The 17,376-nt window shown below is 49.6% G+C and overlaps 6 protein-coding genes across 6 annotated transcripts, besides 1 other annotated feature; 3 read left to right on the top strand and 3 right to left on the bottom strand.

Moving 5' to 3' along the window:
• Window positions 1-145: 145 nt before the first annotated feature.
• Window positions 146-1,375, bottom strand: UA08_07655 (hypothetical protein; the record flags this gene model as incomplete). Its single annotated transcript, XM_020262573.1, has 1 exon — window positions 146-1,375. The coding sequence occupies one exon, from the start codon at window positions 1,373-1,375 to the stop codon at window positions 146-148; it is 1,230 nt and encodes a 409-aa protein (XP_020117527.1).
• A 797-nt stretch (window positions 1,376-2,172) lies between these two features.
• Window positions 2,173-2,680, bottom strand: UA08_07654 (Mitochondrial import inner membrane translocase subunit tim16; the record flags this gene model as incomplete). Its single annotated transcript, XM_020262572.1, has 2 exons — window positions 2,173-2,589; window positions 2,678-2,680. 2 exons carry the CDS (start codon window positions 2,678-2,680, stop codon window positions 2,173-2,175), a joined length of 420 nt encoding a protein of 139 aa, XP_020117530.1.
• A 958-nt stretch (window positions 2,681-3,638) lies between these two features.
• On the top strand, window positions 3,639-4,845 carry UA08_07653 (hypothetical protein; the record flags this gene model as incomplete). The annotated part of the gene is made up of 6 exons (XM_020262571.1): window positions 3,639-3,780; window positions 3,849-3,903; window positions 3,959-4,007; window positions 4,262-4,277; window positions 4,550-4,662; window positions 4,786-4,845. The coding sequence occupies 6 exons, from the start codon at window positions 3,639-3,641 to the stop codon at window positions 4,843-4,845; spliced, it is 435 nt and encodes a 144-aa protein (XP_020117529.1).
• A 271-nt stretch (window positions 4,846-5,116) lies between these two features.
• Window positions 5,117-5,187: a repeat region (Identified by RepeatMasker using a combination of RepBase library and repeat library created with RepeatScout).
• Window positions 5,188-5,539: 352 nt separating this feature from the next.
• UA08_07652 (hypothetical protein) lies at window positions 5,540-7,573 on the top strand (the record flags this gene model as incomplete). The annotated part of the gene is made up of 3 exons (XM_020262569.1): window positions 5,540-5,549; window positions 5,680-6,884; window positions 6,941-7,573. The coding sequence occupies 3 exons, from the start codon at window positions 5,540-5,542 to the stop codon at window positions 7,571-7,573; spliced, it is 1,848 nt and encodes a 615-aa protein (XP_020117532.1).
• A 170-nt stretch (window positions 7,574-7,743) lies between these two features.
• Window positions 7,744-10,066, bottom strand: UA08_07651 (hypothetical protein; the record flags this gene model as incomplete). The annotated part of the gene is made up of 3 exons (XM_020262568.1): window positions 7,744-8,309; window positions 8,387-8,629; window positions 8,953-10,066. 3 exons carry the CDS (start codon window positions 10,064-10,066, stop codon window positions 7,744-7,746), a joined length of 1,923 nt encoding a protein of 640 aa, XP_020117531.1.
• A 3,621-nt stretch (window positions 10,067-13,687) lies between these two features.
• UA08_07650 (hypothetical protein) lies at window positions 13,688-17,308 on the top strand (the record flags this gene model as incomplete). Its single annotated transcript, XM_020262567.1, has 1 exon — window positions 13,688-17,308. The coding sequence occupies one exon, from the start codon at window positions 13,688-13,690 to the stop codon at window positions 17,306-17,308; it is 3,621 nt and encodes a 1,206-aa protein (XP_020117534.1).
• Between the last annotated feature and the right edge of the window lie 68 nt (window positions 17,309-17,376).

The following is a 17,376-nucleotide window of genomic DNA, read 5'->3' as shown; positions in this document are numbered from 1 at the left end:
TTTTCGAGGAAGTGTGCCCTACAGTCGATAAGCTAAGTCCGCGACCCTATGCGAGAACAACTTCCATTCTATATAAACCCCATGTGTACTGTACGTACAGAGGCGACGAAATAGATCATGGGATCACAATATATATTCTGAGATTCTAAGCGACTCCATTTCCCACTTCAGCAGTGCCAACAGAAACATCTCCCGTCTTAATGTGAGATGTATCCTGGCCCTGCTCTCGTAAGAGCTTGCGGTGTTCTTCTGGTAATGTATTCACATACCCTTCTCCAGGGCTAGGCCAGGCGTAATCTGTCCACTCAGCCCCCAGTATCGACCGCACACCAACAGCCAGTTCTGCTATCTCGGCTGACCGTGGCGACGGCTCATTTCCGACAAGAACGTCGTCAAGAACTTCCCGGTATATCTTCACAAGATCGTCCACCTCTTGCACGCTGCTCATTCCCATCACATTCACGCCAAGCTGTTGTTGACCAGTGCTTAATCGAGCTTTGGACGGATCAAGCGTTTCCAAGGGGTGGCCAAATGCTCCCACCGAGGAACCTTTCTGCATCCACGACTCCAGTCCATATCGAGTGGCAACAGCCTCAAGTCTCTCATTCTTCCCTGTCAACCAGTCGCTGGCCTTATGAGTAGCGGCCCTCAGTCCATCCGGCGCCGGATGCCAGTCTCCTCGCGGACCAAGAAACACGCCTTGCTTTCTGAGAAGGCCCATCCCCAGGATCGACGCATTAGGAACCACGTCAACGCCCGCTGCACGTAACCGTTCAAGACCTCTAGTCAACAGTCGGGTATTTTGCAGATTATAATTGGCATAAGACATAACCACATCCAGGGGTTCCCCGGTCTCCTTCAAAATCAATTCTGCCAATGAACACAGCTCATCCACGGGGTATCCAGATATTCCCACATATTTTATCGTCTGATCCGTATCGCGGATGCGACGTAGTTCCCGAACCGCCTCCAGAACCTCCTGCGGGGTGACGAATTCGACGTCGTGACAGTAAACCACGTCCAGATAAGTAGTGCGCAGTCTCTTCAGACTACGCTTGACGCTATATCTGACCCAAGCGGGTGAGTAATCGAAGGACGAATCGCCGATTCGGCCAATCTTTGTGAGCAGTTGATACGTGTGTCGAGGAAAATCCTTTTCAACATAGTCCGTTGTCAGCGCCTGGCCGAGAATCTCTTCCGAGGGGCCGTAGTAAGGAGATGTATCGAAAGCGCGGATTCCGGAGCTCATGGCATGGTGCACAATCGCCGCTGCTGGTAGGGCGTAAGGGTCGTCATTGTAACTGATATTGAATGTCCCGCAGCCAAAAATGAGAGGAGGAAGCTCCTTGGAGAGCGGCTTGCGTTGAGATGTCATGCTAGTTTCGTGGTATAGATCAAGTTTCTCAAAAAAAGCAAGGCAACTGCAGAAACACAGAGTAATGAGCTGTTACAAGCAAGAAATGCGGGGAGGCGTGAGAAATAGTTTGAAGACTGAGGGGAATCTTCTACGCCCCCCCACGCCCCACGCACGTGCGATTATACAAATCAATGGACGGTTTTATGGCCTAAGGCATTCAATCAGGTTGCGTACATCTAGATCCATTTCAACTTCATTTAGACACAACATCCAATTTTCTTTCTTGCTTTTTTCTTCTACGTAATCAAGCTTAGGTTATGTAAATGTCACGTTTCTCACGAGCACAGGTTACTGTTCATCAGTATCGATGAAAACGAATCAAATTAATACACCGTGTTAAGGGACGTGTCCTCAATTATATAACCGCATAAGTACAAAGCCGAGGCTGACATGATAATATTTTCGAATAACCAAGTACAACCGAGGGGGAGCCTAGTCTCAAAGTGCTTGAGAACGAGGACTTGTCCAAGAGAAAATATACTCTTCAGGAAACGATCCTCCAGCCAGTCATACAATTAGAACAATCCAAAAATGAAAAGAAAAAAACGCCATGCTATGCCATGATCAACAACAAGAAATGGACGTCAGTCGCCGCTATATATAATACAAGTTTTATGATGCCGAAAGCGAGAAGAAAGGAGATGACAAAAAAAAATTTCTCGAGCCGATCATATCGATGCGAGTTGTCGGCTTGAAAATGATAAAAAGAGAAGAGTGGCGTAAGTTTTAAGACCTCTGCTGGTGAAGAATATCCATCACCGATCCTTGTAAACCTTCGGTTTCCAGCCCTCCTTCAACTCTTGCTCCGTCTGAGCTTTGCGCCCGGCTTCGCGAAGTTCCATCTCAATACGTTCCCGGGCACGCAGAATCTTGCTTTGAAGATAGAAGCTACCGCCCTTTTGAGGATCGTTAAGGTCAAATAGTTTCTTGAATCGCTCCATAACCGGCTCTAGTTGCGCCTCGCCTCCCTGCGGTGGCTTCACGTTGAGGATCTTGCATGCTTCATCGAGAGTCAGACCATTCGAGGCATATGTGCTGGCGCCCGTGACGTTGCCCTTTTTCACTTCAGATGCATATTTCGAGCTTGCTGAGGCTTGCTTGTAGGCTTCCGCGAACGCGCGGCCGAACACTCGTGTCCCGGTCACAAGGAGTGTGGTGATGATACGATGAGCCTGGAGATCCCGTATAGGGAGTCGGTCAGTAATTGAGCCAGACAGAGAGAGATACACTGATTTCCTTGTGAATTTTTTTTTCACATACCATGATGCTTGATATAGAGGCCCTTGAATATCCCTGGAAGTTCAGTAACGGGGTGAAATTGGATGAGACAGACTTCCGCCATCTGCATCGGAAGAGAACGTCGGCGAAAAAAAATTACGTCCAAATAAGGACTAGCGTTAAAATATTATCACGTGATCCTATTGCGACTACATCCAGCTTGATATTCAGGGACTCCAGCCATAATACATATGCGTTCGATAAATGGATTAATATTAGGAGGCAATTTTACTCAAGAGTACCCATATATTGACCAGGGAGTGCGTAAGCAGGATTTCGTTGATTATTTGCGTTCACTAAATCTGAGGACCCTTTCGCATCTCTTCTCATGATCGACAATGATTGCATTGATATGGTTGCTTCAACTGCCCGCCATGTCATGTCACTAACACACTGTAGAAAGAGTGTTCTACGGCAAGTTATTACATTTGTTCTTCTTGTGCTAGATGCTGTAATACCCAGGGTAGGCTAGGCATCACTCTGATTCGCAGCGATATCTCGCATCTGCACAATGATCTCAGCCTCGTGAGTACGTGCTTAATGCAGTTCTTGATGCGTGCAATGCTGCCTGGTCATTACGGTTCAGACATAGATAGATGGACGATGAATGGTCATCAAGGCAAGCCAACAAACGGAATCAACCTCCCGCTCATGCTTACTCGAAGATGAAAGATGATGAGTTGTTTCTTCTATGTACCTTGGTATCTGCAAGGCCTCGCCTACGCGGTAACACTTTGCACACCGCCGGAAGCCTTTTATACGCCCCCTCCCACACGGATCCGCCTCCTTCTGAATATTCTCATTGTGAGTCGTCTTAGAGCCTCAAATACTGCTTCTAACAAGAGACAAACCACGTATCTGAGCTTATGACAGCTGTCGCAACATAAGAACTAGCGGGGATCTCATTTTCTAAATCAACTCGTTATTTCAGAGATTCTTCTCAATGAAGCTGTCATCAACAGCTCTCGCCGCCTGGATTTTCCTTGCCGGCAATGCCAGCGCCGGACCGGCTGCCTACGGTATCTGCCAGGCCGGATGCGCAGGTGTCGTGACAGCATGCTATGGAGCAGCAGGGTTTACCTGGGGTGCGACTCTGGGAGCTACTGCACCGGCCTCCATAATAGCCTGCAATACTGCATTTGGTTCCTGCCAGGCTGCTTGTGCCGCAGTCCTTCTAGCCCCAACACCATGAAACTGAGAGAAAGCAGGTATGTCAAGCCGTGAAAGACCCAAAAACAGGCAGCACTAATTAGTACTTCATAGCAGGCTCTGCGTCGACATCTCGGCAAGAACTTCGATTGAGGCTCTCATGGTTCGTTTTGGGTTTCGGTCAGATATGGTCTGAAGTGTGATACTGAAGCTTGATTTAAATTGTCTGCGTATTGTTTCGTACCTTTAATCTTTTAAAGTGGAAAACCGGGATATTGTGAATGGTCTCGTCTGTGTCTGTGTTATCGATGGCAGAAGCCCTGAGAGCAATTGGTTTGACCTCATCCCATCATTTTAAGTGTATGTACTCGGTACATCGCCATTACTTGAAATGAATATTGCGACAATTTCAAGTAGCTTGCCATTGACATATGTAAGCTGAATGTTGCTATCAATCATGGTGCAGTTCTGGCAAACGGCAGGGTAATAATTTGGTGCCATTCCATTCAGGCTCCAGTTGCCCCGAGGCTTGGCAAGCTATAATCAGGCTGAATGAAAACTGTCCGAATGAGGACTAGCTTATATCAAACATTCACCAGAGTTGGCTTAAGCCATAACTAGATAAGGAACCTCCTCGTCATATTCTCGCAGCTTTGAGGCTGTGACATTAAAAGAGAGTATGTATTCTGAATACTGTACAACTAGTACTGGCAGAGGACTCTGGTGAGACCACCATTGAGATCGCCAGCGTCAATCCTCCAGTCGCAAGCGAAGTTCTCGATTACCTGGACAAGTCATCAGGGACATTGATCAATCCAGTAAGTAGTCTAACCATGTGCAAAAGAATCAGCCAATCTGGACGCATTATTGGCGCCGTTTCTAGAATAAATCTTCGCCATGGTGGAGAATAATGCAACACTTGCGAATAGTGTTTTCGATAGGTTGACGAGATAGAAGCTGTCACCTACCGTGACATGTCGACCTACGACCTGACCTCATAGAATCCCGAAAATTGTCGGGAGAAAACAACGTTGTGTGACGTTAGCTCATGCGGGCCCTTGTCTTGCTGGGCTAATAGATCTATAGCTGAACTGGATTTGCAGGCCAAATGCAAGCTGATTATCATAAAGTGGGCACGAATTATTTATGCCATGAAGTTGCTGGTAATCTGGAGCTATGATTTGGACACCAATGGTCAGGTATATGTACAACAAGTAAACTTTGCAAATTTTCTAAAGAGAAAACAAAACACTTCCATCCATAAGTTGTCCACATCACCGAAGGATCCCTGTAATGGAGCTTCTGGTACTGCTCACTTCATGTATAAATTCTGTTTTATGTTCGCATGAAATTGACAGGGATTTTGGCAGCGGGTGGGGAAGGCTTAATTAATGCTAGTTTCGATACCTTGGATGAATAATAATCTAAATCAAGTAATGAGAGCTAATACAGTCTCTAAATGGTAGATAAAACATAAAAATACTGTTTCTGCCTGGAAAGTCTGGCAACGCTTCAACAACGCAGGCGGTCACATGCTTGCTTCCCTTCTCGGCTCCCCGCAGATCTGCTCTCTCCGTCTCCGACTAGTCAATATTAGACTTGAAGTTGCTTCACTCTCTTCGCCATTATACCTACCTATCGATATATTGCAACCACCGATCATTACACTCTTCCTTAAATTACGCGGCACCCGCAATGACCCTTGGTAGGAAGTTGACGGACTCCGCAGCTCTTGTGCATGGCAGCTTTTGGTAAGCGCTCATTCCTCGTCTCGGCTTCATCAGCTTTGGTTTCATAAGCTTCGGTTTTCCTAACACATGCATGGCACATCTCAGAAACCCAGTGGGCCGATTCCATGTCGCCGCCTTCTAATATTTCAGACAATGGCGCGCACTCTAGTGCCCGGGACCCTCATCCACCGACGGTGGCAGCTTTCTCGCCCACAACCATAGCCGGATCGTCACTCACGTCTCGACAGCGGTCAAGCGTCATCGTCCATCGCAAGTCTCCCCTTTTAGTAGCTACGCCTCCGCCAGTCACACGAGCGCTAGCTCATTCACACCCTTTCCTGCTTCCGTTAAACAAGCTCGCCGGGCTATTAACATGGTCCAGTGGAGACCCGTGGGCGAGTTTCCTGCTGGTAGCCGGGTTTTGGGCCATTGTGCTGTATTCAGATGCCATCATTCTGTATGGAGGACCCATATTAGTGGTGGCAGCGCTGATATTGGGGATGTATTCGCGGCGGTACTCGCCTTTGTCGTCGACGGGAGTTACGGGTGAAAAGCACGGGCACAGGAAACAGCCATCTGAAATTATTCCTACGCGACACCAAAAGAGCTTAGATGAAATCGTCGAAACCATGAGAGAGTTTACGACGCGATGCAACATTATACTAGGGCCGTTGCGCGAGATGACCGATTTTCTCTCCACGCAAAGTAGCGCAACATCCGCTACGACACGGCCAGCTTTGACGTCACTTTTAATTCGGATTATATGTGTTACGCCAATATGGATACTTCTTACTCTTCCTCCATTTTACATCATCACTACCCGGCGAGTAGTTCTCTCGTTCGGAACAGTCATTCTTACATATCATTCCAGCCCAGCTCGTGTGTTTCGAGTGCTTCTGTGGAGGTCATTAACTATTCGCCGCATCTGTACTTTTCTTACGGGGCTTAATTTTTCGACAGATAAGACTTCCGGTAAGGTGGCAGGTACATCAAACACTGTCCAGTCAAAGAACCATGCCACTGCGATCGCAACGTCAAGCCATGCCGAGGCTGGAGTACGATTCACTTTTATCGTGTACGAGAACCAGCGACGATGGCTTGGCATTGGATGGACATATTCACTCTTTCCACATGAGCGCACAGCATGGACTGATGAACATTTGAACGCTGTTCCACCAAAAGACAGTTTCGAGCTTCCTGATGCCAAGGGTGGAAACGCAGCATGGCGCTGGGTTGAAGGCAGCCAATGGCGCATTGAAGGCGGCGACGGCACGAGTGATGGGGGCGGCTGGATTTATTACGATAACAAGGTAAGCAGCCACAGTGGTAGTGATGCTGATGGTTATGGTGATCTAACATGTTCCAGTGGCAAGATGGTCGACGTGGAGACAGCTGGGGTCGGTATACTCGTCGTCGGCAATGGTACAGAGATGCGGAACTAGTCGAAACCAGTGGAAATGGGGATGTCTCTGAAAAGGTAGACAAAGTCCAGCAGGACGACGCAGCTAGCATCAAGACAGTCTCCACTACCGATCCCCAATCGAGCGTACGTAAACGACGATGGTTCAACGGGTCCAAAGACTTGAGCAAGACCGCTCCTCCATCACCATCCAACGCGTCCGTTTTCTCATTCAACAATAAAGACGGAGACAATGCCTCTATTTCTTCATCACAGCCCGTGGAACGAGCAGCAGTGAGTACAGGCCGGACCTCGAGACCGGTCAGTCTGCAGCGCTCGCGGACAAGCGATTACAATTTTAAATCTGGGAGCTACAGCAGCAGCCCCGGACAAAGGAGCGTGACCAGCTTCATCCTGCGCGCAGCGACGGCGAACGGTGACGGCGACAACGACAACGACAGCCAGAAGAGCATTCGAGATCGTGAAATTGAGGATGCGCAGAACCGGCTTGATCAATGGGGGGCGCGCGCCAGTGGGGGCACAGAGCGAGCTGAACGGGAGTTGGGTCTGGGGGATGATGTGAACATGGGATTGAGTTGATCGTATTACTACTGGGATATCATTATGATTGTTGCTGTTTCATTAGCGAGGCTTGTGTGTTTTTCTTTTTTTTCATTTCGTTTTGTTCAGTCTTAGTATCCTGACTGAGCTGTTCTATATACCTAAATACTTATACGTTGAACAATTCACTTCATGAAATAGATAGTAATCTACAAACCAAACTTCTTAATCATCCCTTCCACATCCTCATCCCCAATAGCATCAATCTTCCCCTTCGCAACCCTCTCCACCGCTTCATCCACGGGCTCCTGCCCACCCAGCAAATCAATCCACCCCTCCGTATCGTCCCTCGCCAACAGGCGATCCGCCACAATCGCCACATCCTCCCTCGACACCGAGCCCTCCACCGCCGACACACGCCCCAACTCAACCTTGCCCGTCGCCGGCTCATCGGTCAACAACCCGGGCCTCAAACTAATGCTCTGAAACTTCCTATTCGGTTCCCGCCGCTTCACCACTGCCGCCAGCGCGGTTTGCAGCTGATCAGCCTCCCATTTTGCGCGCGCGTAGTCCGGTAACACGCTGCTCCAGAGCTTCTTGGTGCGTTCCCACGCGGCGTCGGGGATCCATGACGCTTGCGTTTTGCGACTGCCCATGTGGCTGATGAGTAGGAATTTGGTTACGCTGGGCGTCGCGAAGGAGCTAGATATGAAGTGCTTAGCGGCATCTTGGTCGATGGCGTAGGTGCGCTGGGCACCACCTTTGCCGCCGGCGCCTGTTACATTACCCCTCATTCATTGTTAGTCGTTTGTTCTCTGCGTAACTAAAGTTGTAGGGCAGGGCAGGGCGTACCAGCAGCCCAAACGACATATTCCGGCCGCACCTTGTCCAGAATGGCCTGCGCATCCGCCTGCGTCTTGACGTCGTCTAGGCTGGACAGTAGCACGGAGACCTTGCCCGGGTGGCCCTCGCCTAGCTTGAGGATCTCAGACTCGTGCTCTGCATTGCGTACTACGCTGGTGACGCTCCAGGCGCGCGCGAGCAGGAGCGGGGTGAGGTAGAGGGCGATTTTGCCGTGGCCGCCGAGGAGAAGGACTTGAGGCATGTTTATTATTGTATTTATATGCCTGTGTATCGAATGTAGATGTGTAGATGTTCTGGCTGTAGAAGTGATATTAGGTGAAGCGTAGTTCCGAGGTGAAAGCTTCGCGGGGTACATAAGCCGCATGGCGTCATGGCTATGCAGATCATCCGTTGCCCGCATGCAGCCATAAACACTTTTCAATTTTCAAGGATACGTAAAAAATTCTATAAACTCAAAATCCTTTTGACAAAGTTTCCTGCTGCGTCGATCAACGCCTTCTGCTCTTCGCGCCACCCTAGAATTGCCCCAACAAGATACACATCGTGCGGCACACCTGGAACCTCCATATACTCAACGGTATTCCCCGGCACAGCGCTCATGGCCTCGGCAAACCCTCTGATACTGTCGCAGAGCACCTCACCACCCCCGGCCTGCACAAACAGAGGCACGGGCGTGGCGAACGGATGCAGAGCCGGTGACAAATACGGGTCATCCAAACGCACGATTCCCGGCGGCGCAAACGCTGCTGCTCCCCAGGCCATCATGCATCCACTGCAGTAGTCCGTTCGGCCATTTCGATTTTCCTTCGCGGTGCGCGAGTCGCCTTCGACAGTATACTCGATAGATGGCGAGAACATGAGACACGCTCTAGGGGGTGGTAGAATGGCGAGGTCGAAGCCTGCCTCGCTCGCGTCTTCAGCGTGTAGACTTCTATTAAGCGAGTCTAGGTATCGCAACAGAGCCATGGCGATGGTCCCGCCGGAGGAGTCTCCTGCGAGCACGATGCGGCGCGGCGAGATACCCAAGTCCCTGACCAGGTATACATATGCCGTTATCGCATCCTGCATGGGCCCTGGGTACGTTGTTGAGTTCTCTCTGGCACCGGCAAGTCGATACTGTGGCCAAAATGAGCGCGTGCCAGGGCTGACCGCTTTATTGAGCGTGTCGGCAACAAAGCCGGAATCACTTGGCCGGCCAGTGATCCAAAGGAACGACCCGGAATGGAAGGACAGGATGACTAGATTGTCACCGCCATCGTCCGCAGCAGCGGCGGTAGTAGGCGGCACATCGGGATACCAGGTTCCTCCAAGTATTTCCGGACTCACAGTGCTGCTGCTAGCGAATGGTCCGCGGTAGAAGTTTGGCGACGCAGGTTTCAAAACCACCCATTGATCGCCCGTCTTGCCGGCCTCCAGGCTCAGTGCTTGTGTATAGCCGCACTCCGTAATGGGGCCAGCATAGATTGTTTTCACGAGCTGTGTCTTGAGGGCTTGACGGTAGGTCCATGTGCTGTTCTGGCGGAGAGAGCTGGGGATGTAGTAGAGGCTGTAGAAAAGAAGTTGCAAGAGTGTGCGAGGCACGGCGTAGATGAGCCAAATGGTAAGACCTGGCTGTCTCGTGCGCCAGTCATTGGGGATGGAACTTTCGTCTGCGAACTCAATCGCCATTCTTTGCTAGACTTGCAGTTTTGACTGAAGAGGAAGACAGGAGACCAACATTTATAGCTTGGTGGGAATCTCAGTCCAAGACCATAGCTGAGGGCTGAGCGAGTCCGAAGGGGCGTATGCGTGGCATTCTAACCATCTACGTGGTGGGTGCAGTGTACAGCGAGCTGCTGGAATGAAGATTTGCTCTTGCAGGGTTGAGGTTGCTTGATGAACTGATGAACTGATGAGGTAGGTAGTAAACCCTAAAAGCACGCTGGCCAATCACGGCGCTTAGGTTCACCTGCTCAGAAGGGCCTAGCGTGGCTCTGTTTTGTCTGATTGGCTAGTCTCTCATCAAGCTGTGTGCGTAGAAAATGGGACATCAGCATGGTTATATAAACAGGTGGCACAGTAGGCATGTCTGATCCAACTGCTCTTCTCAACTTTTCTGCCTCAGGCCACGCTGCTGCGGTCAAGCCATAGCCATAGCCACGGCCACGTGGTGTGGCTGGCCCTGTTCCTACAGTTTGCCGTCTAGTAAGCAGACGGTAGCACCATTGAAGAGAAAGATGCATATAATATGGAAAGATGCATATGATATTGAGTACTTGCCCATATGGTTATATCCGTTGTTATCGTAAAAGATCCGGTACTTACTCCGCGTTAATCCCTTAGACTTGCAGCTATGGTGCACACTGCATGGGCGTATGCATATGCACATGCAATATTATATTAGCCTCGGAGTCGACTGTCGGAGTAGTCTGATGCCCTCGTCTAGAGAACTTAGCACTAGATTAGTAGACATGGACGGAGTTGCCGATCGTTTATTTTGTATTGTAGTAGATGTGAGAGTGAGATACTCTTCAATGCTTCTAGAAGTTTAGGAGACGCGAGATTTTGCCTGTAAACCAATCCTCTGTGGTACGGAGACAGAGTATGGACTAAATAGTCAGTGTAACTGCTACATACCAACATATGGTTAACACCAGAGTGTCACGGCTGATCAATCATATAGACACATGCGTTTTACATGTCTGGGACTACACTAACGAACGGATGGAGCATTAAGCTACGGTTATCATGTATTCTGATTCGTATATCTACCAGCTACTCATGAGCGACTTCGTATACTAGTGAATTGTCGCACCAGTATCATCAGATTCATCACACCTTCAAGTCTGGTGTAACTCCAGCACAAAGCCATCATGATGCTCTACACCATGCATGCATGGCTCACGACCAATCAACGTACAGGCGATGTTTTATCAAGATCAAAGTGGATACCGCTTATCCGTAAACGGGCTAGTCAGGGGCATGTTTCCGTACAGGGCTTAGTTTCCTTACTGAATCTTTCTTTCCTATTTCCATTCAATAATTACTTGTTTGATTTTGATGTACTCCGTCCGTAGTTAGTTACAAGTATGTGATCGAATAAAGTGAGCACTGTGCCGCGGATGGGTTTTGGACTCACATTCCGATCGTCGCCATGTCGACTGCCTGATACTACTTGAATGCAATGCAAGGGACAGCCATGCGACGGGCGTGTAATGGCATCAACGGAGTGCATTTACGGGGTATAGGTATGCATATACTCCGTGGTAAGATTGTTTACCTGGGCAATTGCAGGAACTCGGAAGAGCTAATCTTGATTATTCAGATTCTGATATCATTATTACGTTTCTAGAGCGTTGCAGGCCTTGAGTCGAGATTCTTGCTTGTTTCATAGTTCAAGATTAGTCTGTTGGAAGTTGGGGAGGGGAAGTCTAATTCCGTTCTGCCGGTGGTACGTATTGTGTACGGAGTAATACTCCAGCCTCCCACAAGTTGAATCGAGTTAAGCATTTTATAAGCAATAGGAAGTACTAAGTACTGTCTTTGTAGATTGAATGTATCGTCTACTTCGTACAGTCCATCCAGTCCGGGAGCCTGTTGAATTTGACGAAGAAAAATCCTCAGCCATAATGCTGACCAGACCCGCTGTCATCCTGGCTATTAATTTCTTCTTCTTCTAACTAATAGTCTAACGATTAATTAAGGACTGCCTAGCGGTAAGAATACCATACATACAACAATATAATTAATAAATTAGACGGCCCACGGTACTAGCGCCCGGACATAACACGCGACAGACCCGCCGCTGGGATCATTGTCAAACAGCGAAACTGTGCTCTACTGTGGTAATGAACAAGAATAGAGGGATTTAGAGAATGTGGATTGGTCTCCCCAGGTACCTTCGTAACCTGCATACTAGGTGTGTGTATTTGATGGCGTGATGATATAGTTGCCGTAAATTGACTTACACTAGTTAACGCACCAGACTGCCAAGCAAGGGGTAAAATACCTTCCCGGCGGGTGACCCTGGTCCTCGGCGCCGCTAATGCAGCAACCGGCGTAATTGCAATACGGCTCCCTACTCCCACAAGCTATCTGTCACGGACTCCTTGGAACGGATTGCTTCCGCCATCTCCACCGTTAACTATGGCTGGCGACGGTAGTCGTAGCGCTATTGCGCCCTAAAGTCTATATATATAAGAATATGATTAGGAACGGTTGAATCCGCTCTTTGTGATCGGCCGTGTTCTCGACCATTTGTTCCCACAAAGTGTGGGCGATGTTTTTTTTTTTTTTTTTTTGGTACTGTTGTCAGGTAAATTACGCAATAATAAAACACAATACCACTCCATACGGAGTGCATATTAAAATAGGAGCTGGTTACACCAGCCAATATGCTCAAATACAATAATACCATCCCCCAATACATGGCCGGAACGTGACGAGTGCGTAATTTATAACCTATCCCTGCGTTCGATTGGCCCCTGCTCCGCTCCCGCCTGAAAGTTGCACAGTCAACCCAAGCCGCTGGGATGGCTTTGGGATTGCTTCGTTCTAACTTCTTCTTGCTCTTGCCCAACTAATCAAGTGCCCCCAATCCGATCTCGCTTCTCCATTGGCATACTGACCGACCTGCTCCTTCCTTCTTTGCACTGCACTCTCTCACCCCTAATCCTGATCGTGATCCAACAAAACACCACGACCTTCGCTCTCTTTTTATTTTCGCCATCAACAGACTGAAGCACTCCGTTGTTCCATTCGATCTTTTTGCCAATTCGGATTTTGGATCTTCTTTGACCATTGTGTACGGAGCATTGGATATCAGATCAACCGCCCCGGGCCGTATTTGTTTTTTCCTTTTTCGCTCGTGTTGAATTACCGACTCAATCGCTTTCAATTTTCAACTCACATTCTTTGCACCGGCTTTGGTTTCAGACTCAAATTGCGTTGAGACGTGCGTACATTGCTCCCCAAAAATAACATTAGCCATTCCAAGCAGGGGGGATTGTGTGTTTCGTTTACATTCGACTGAACATCGTCGTCGAGTATGAACTTCTAGTCCAATTCCATCAACAACTCTGAGACGCGACCCATTGGACATCATTTTCGAGAGAACAAAGCATTGCCTGCGCTGCTGTTCGAATGGTTGTTCCATCAGGTGCGCTGCGTTATCTACATCTTCCCCCTTCGGTACCACTGACTCTCGATATAGTTATCTCGTAATTCTTTACCCCAAGGCGCCCCGGAGATAGTCTCCACGGAAACAATACCATCCAAAACTTCGCCGGCCTCCGGTCGATTACAGCTACAATGAACAGGTTCAGGAAGAACAAGAAAGGAAAGGACAATGACGAGGCCGAGGCCGTGCCCCCTTCTTTCATGGGGATATCCTCCAAGTCAAAGAAAACAAACAACAAAGAAACAGCCAAGCCCGATCTTGAACTCGATCTCGATAGTGCGCTTCCGTCGGCAGATAACTTTCGCACCAGTCTTTTGATGCCCAATCTTTCAGCTAGATTCAGCATGCTGCGCGAACAGGACGATCCTTCAACAAAAGTAGGCAAAGCCAATGATGACAGCGTGCTCTTCCCCAAGCGAGCTTCGCGCTTGAATTTGTTCGGCCACATTCCTAACCCCCTGACCGATATTGCCGAAGTCTCATCAGTCACTGGCCGATCATCCTTCGCCACACAAAGGGTAAACTCGTATGCATCAGCTGAGGATGGAGCCGACGACGATTGGCAGAACCATGGAGCCATCATGAACAGAAAGAGACCAGGCGAGGGAAACAATCTATTTGGTGGACGGCAAAAAGTCTACAAAATTCCGATGGGTAGCTCTGGCAAAGAAGGCTCCGGAATGCGAGGCAGGACAGTTTACGATGACGATATCAACATGTCGGCCTTTCAAAAATTGAGATTAAAGGACAAACAGGAGAGGCGAGCGGAGACGACTCCCGATGAATCACAAGACGCAATGACCCCGGATTCTGAAGATGGCCTTCCTGTATTCCTGTCAAAGAGGACGACTTCCTCTTCAACGAATTCGGGACAATCTAACCCGCGCACTTCAACCGCGGCTACCTCGATAGATGAGCAACAATCATATTCTAGTCAGGCTGCGCCATCTTCAAACAATGCCAAGTCTAATGGAGTGGTACCTAACAGCATGGCCGGCCATGTCACCAAGACACGTCGGCTTTATGGACAAGGACTGGCGCAAACAGCACAGGACCAACAAACCTCGGCATTGACACGACTTGAGAGTCTCAGTCGACAGCGCGCCGGTGCAGGAACTCCTGAGCTTCCCCGGCTGAATCGTACATTTTCCAGGAGTGCAACCAACTTACATGACAGACGCCAGGGAATATCCCCAGTCCTACCAACCCCGTCCTCTGCAAACCGCAACTACAGTCCAGTAACTTCATCTGGATCGCCGCTTTCCGAGGCTCTAGATGCCACCCAAAACCCAGATCGAGCATCTGATAGTAGTAATGCTGCTTATGGTGTCGTTCCCCCGCTGAGTCCACCTATCAGTGATAACGAGGAAGCTACCGCTCTTGCTGCCGCATTGCATCCCGAAGATAGAGGTAAAGCAACAGCAATGGGGCTTTTCAATAAACCAAGTGGCCCTTACGATGAGCAGCAGTTTATGCGACGTCAGCTCCAGATGCATGAAAATCGTAACAACACTCCAACGACACGCCAGTCTCCTGCCAATAGTATTTCGAGAGCGGAGGGCCGGCCACGAGGGCTTTCAAATACAAGCTACCTCTCAAAAGCAGAGTCCGCTTCCTCTTACTATAGCGGCGATGGCACCGGGTCTAGAGCCCACAGTATTAGAGACGTGTCACCTCCACGAAATGGCCATGGTACCTTCTTTCTGAGTCTGGACAGCGACAACGAGAGTCAGGGCGATGAACTGCCGCCTCTGAAGAAAGTGTCTTCGGTCAAGTCCCAGGCTTTCGATGGCATTCACCCAGCTTTCCGCTCGCGACCTGTTTCTCGAGACTCGGATTGTGCGCCTTCGACTCGCGGGTCATTCGAAGCTCCAGACTCTAAAAGTGGTGAGCCCCTGAATCCGATACAAGAAAGCAGCCAAAACCCCCCTTCTCCAATTCTAGAAGAATCCTCCGAAAAGTCACCCGACTCGCCAACCCTAGGACCTGCTGGATTGGGACTGAACAACATGATTCGCGCGCATCTAAGACATGATAGTAGCCAATCCTTTATAAACTTGCCATCTCCTAGGCTGCCATCCAACCCAGACCACACACCGTCTAAGCTCAATGGCAACAGCAACGCCCAACGAAATGCTCGCAATGGCGATGGTGCTATACCTCGAAATATAAACATTCCTCCACCGGAGGCACCTACTCACCCACCACCACCACCACCTTCTGGATTCTCAGGCGTAGCGCTGAGAGCGAAACAACTTCGCGAACAAGCTGCTACTCTTCGAGAAAATCAGTTGACCGCCATGGAACAAGACCAGCCACGGCCTTCTATGCAAGATGATCTGAGACTTGGACATTATCGGGACGGCAGTATTGAGACGCAAAAGGAACGCGAAGAATTCGCTCACGAGCTGGCTGAAAGGCGGAGACGCGTTCAAGAAAATCTACACCGCCTCGGCAGTCGGTCTAATAGTCCAGCAGCTGGACGCCAGACTCCGGAGACTGGTGGATCCAGAACTGGAAACGGATTTTCTTTGCTCAAGAACCGCTCGGCCAAGAATGCTAATGGCCCTCAAGATGTATCTACAACACCGCCACCTTCCTCCAAGGCCCTGAAGAAGCTTGGAATCGCTGGTCCATCAATGAATGTGTCCACTCCGTCCCTTGACTCGTGGAGAGAAGATGAACTAGCTCAAGGTATGGGTAGTATAAGCAAACATTCTAACTCGAGTTCCCCGCAAATCTCATCCGGCCGGACTACGGGTCGAGCAGCCTACACTCGCAGTACGAGCTATGGTAGTCAAGAAGACGGTCCAGACTCGGGGTCAAGCCGACCAGCATCCCCTGTTCGCACTCACAGAGACCGATCGACATCTGCATCAGCACGGTCTAAAAGCCGACCACGGCCTCGGGAAGATCTTGGCATACTTGCTGAGCACTCGGAGAGTCGATATGATGGCGAAAGTGTGCGTCCTGGGCGATCACCTCCATCTGCTCGTCCATCAGTCGAAGTGAATGAACAAGTCTCTGGTCGGTCTGGAAGAACTTCGGGTAATGGCAGGGTTGCTGCAGGCGCTCCTCCGCCATTAGAGCTTGTTGTACCTCAAAATGATTCTGCCAGCAGTATTGGCACGTCGCCTCGACCGTCACCTGTTGTTCCTCCTTATTCGGCCAATGCTACCCCTCCTCTGGAAGATGCGGCTGGAGGGAGAAACTCCCCCGGCATGGGCATGTATCGTTCAGATTTGGCGAATGCAGCAGGTGCTCAGTCCTTTGCTCAAAGAAGCCCAGTGGGCAATGGTGTGCCTAAGAGACAGGTGTCGAAGGCGCAAATTTCGGAACCGACCTTGGTATCAAGCACTTCCAATGTGCCCATGGTCGACTTGCCTTCTGGAGCAAGTCTCAGCAACGGCATGTACACTCCTCCAATACCGCCTATGAACCCTCGTCGTAGACGAACCACCACAACCCAGACGATCCTGGGGGCCATCAAAGGCGACAGAGCACCAACACCACCATCGGTGCGATCCAGTCAGGATGAACGTCGGACCTTTGTTGCTGAGGATGAGCGACGCGCCTATAATCTCAATAATAATATCAATAATACCGACATCGGCACACGACCGAGTTTGCGCAAAACGTCCAGCGAAGGCGGGTCTCTGAATTCACATGCTCGACAGCAGGCTATCATGGCTGACACTGCGCCAGCAATGCCAGTTTATGCTCCCACATCTGTCCAGGGAGGGATGATTTAGTGTCAAGGACAATATAGGTGGATTCATGCAATTTCATATTTTTGCGTGGCCACATTCTGTCTTTTCTC

This window comes from Talaromyces atroroseus (genome assembly GCF_001907595.1).
Source record: "Talaromyces atroroseus strain IBT 11181 chromosome Unknown scaffold_11, whole genome shotgun sequence".
NCBI classification, from domain to species: Eukaryota; Fungi; Ascomycota; class Eurotiomycetes; order Eurotiales; family Trichocomaceae; genus Talaromyces; species Talaromyces atroroseus.
The sequence above is the reverse complement of the archived record's forward strand: the minus strand, read 5'-3'. Positions and strand labels throughout refer to the sequence as shown.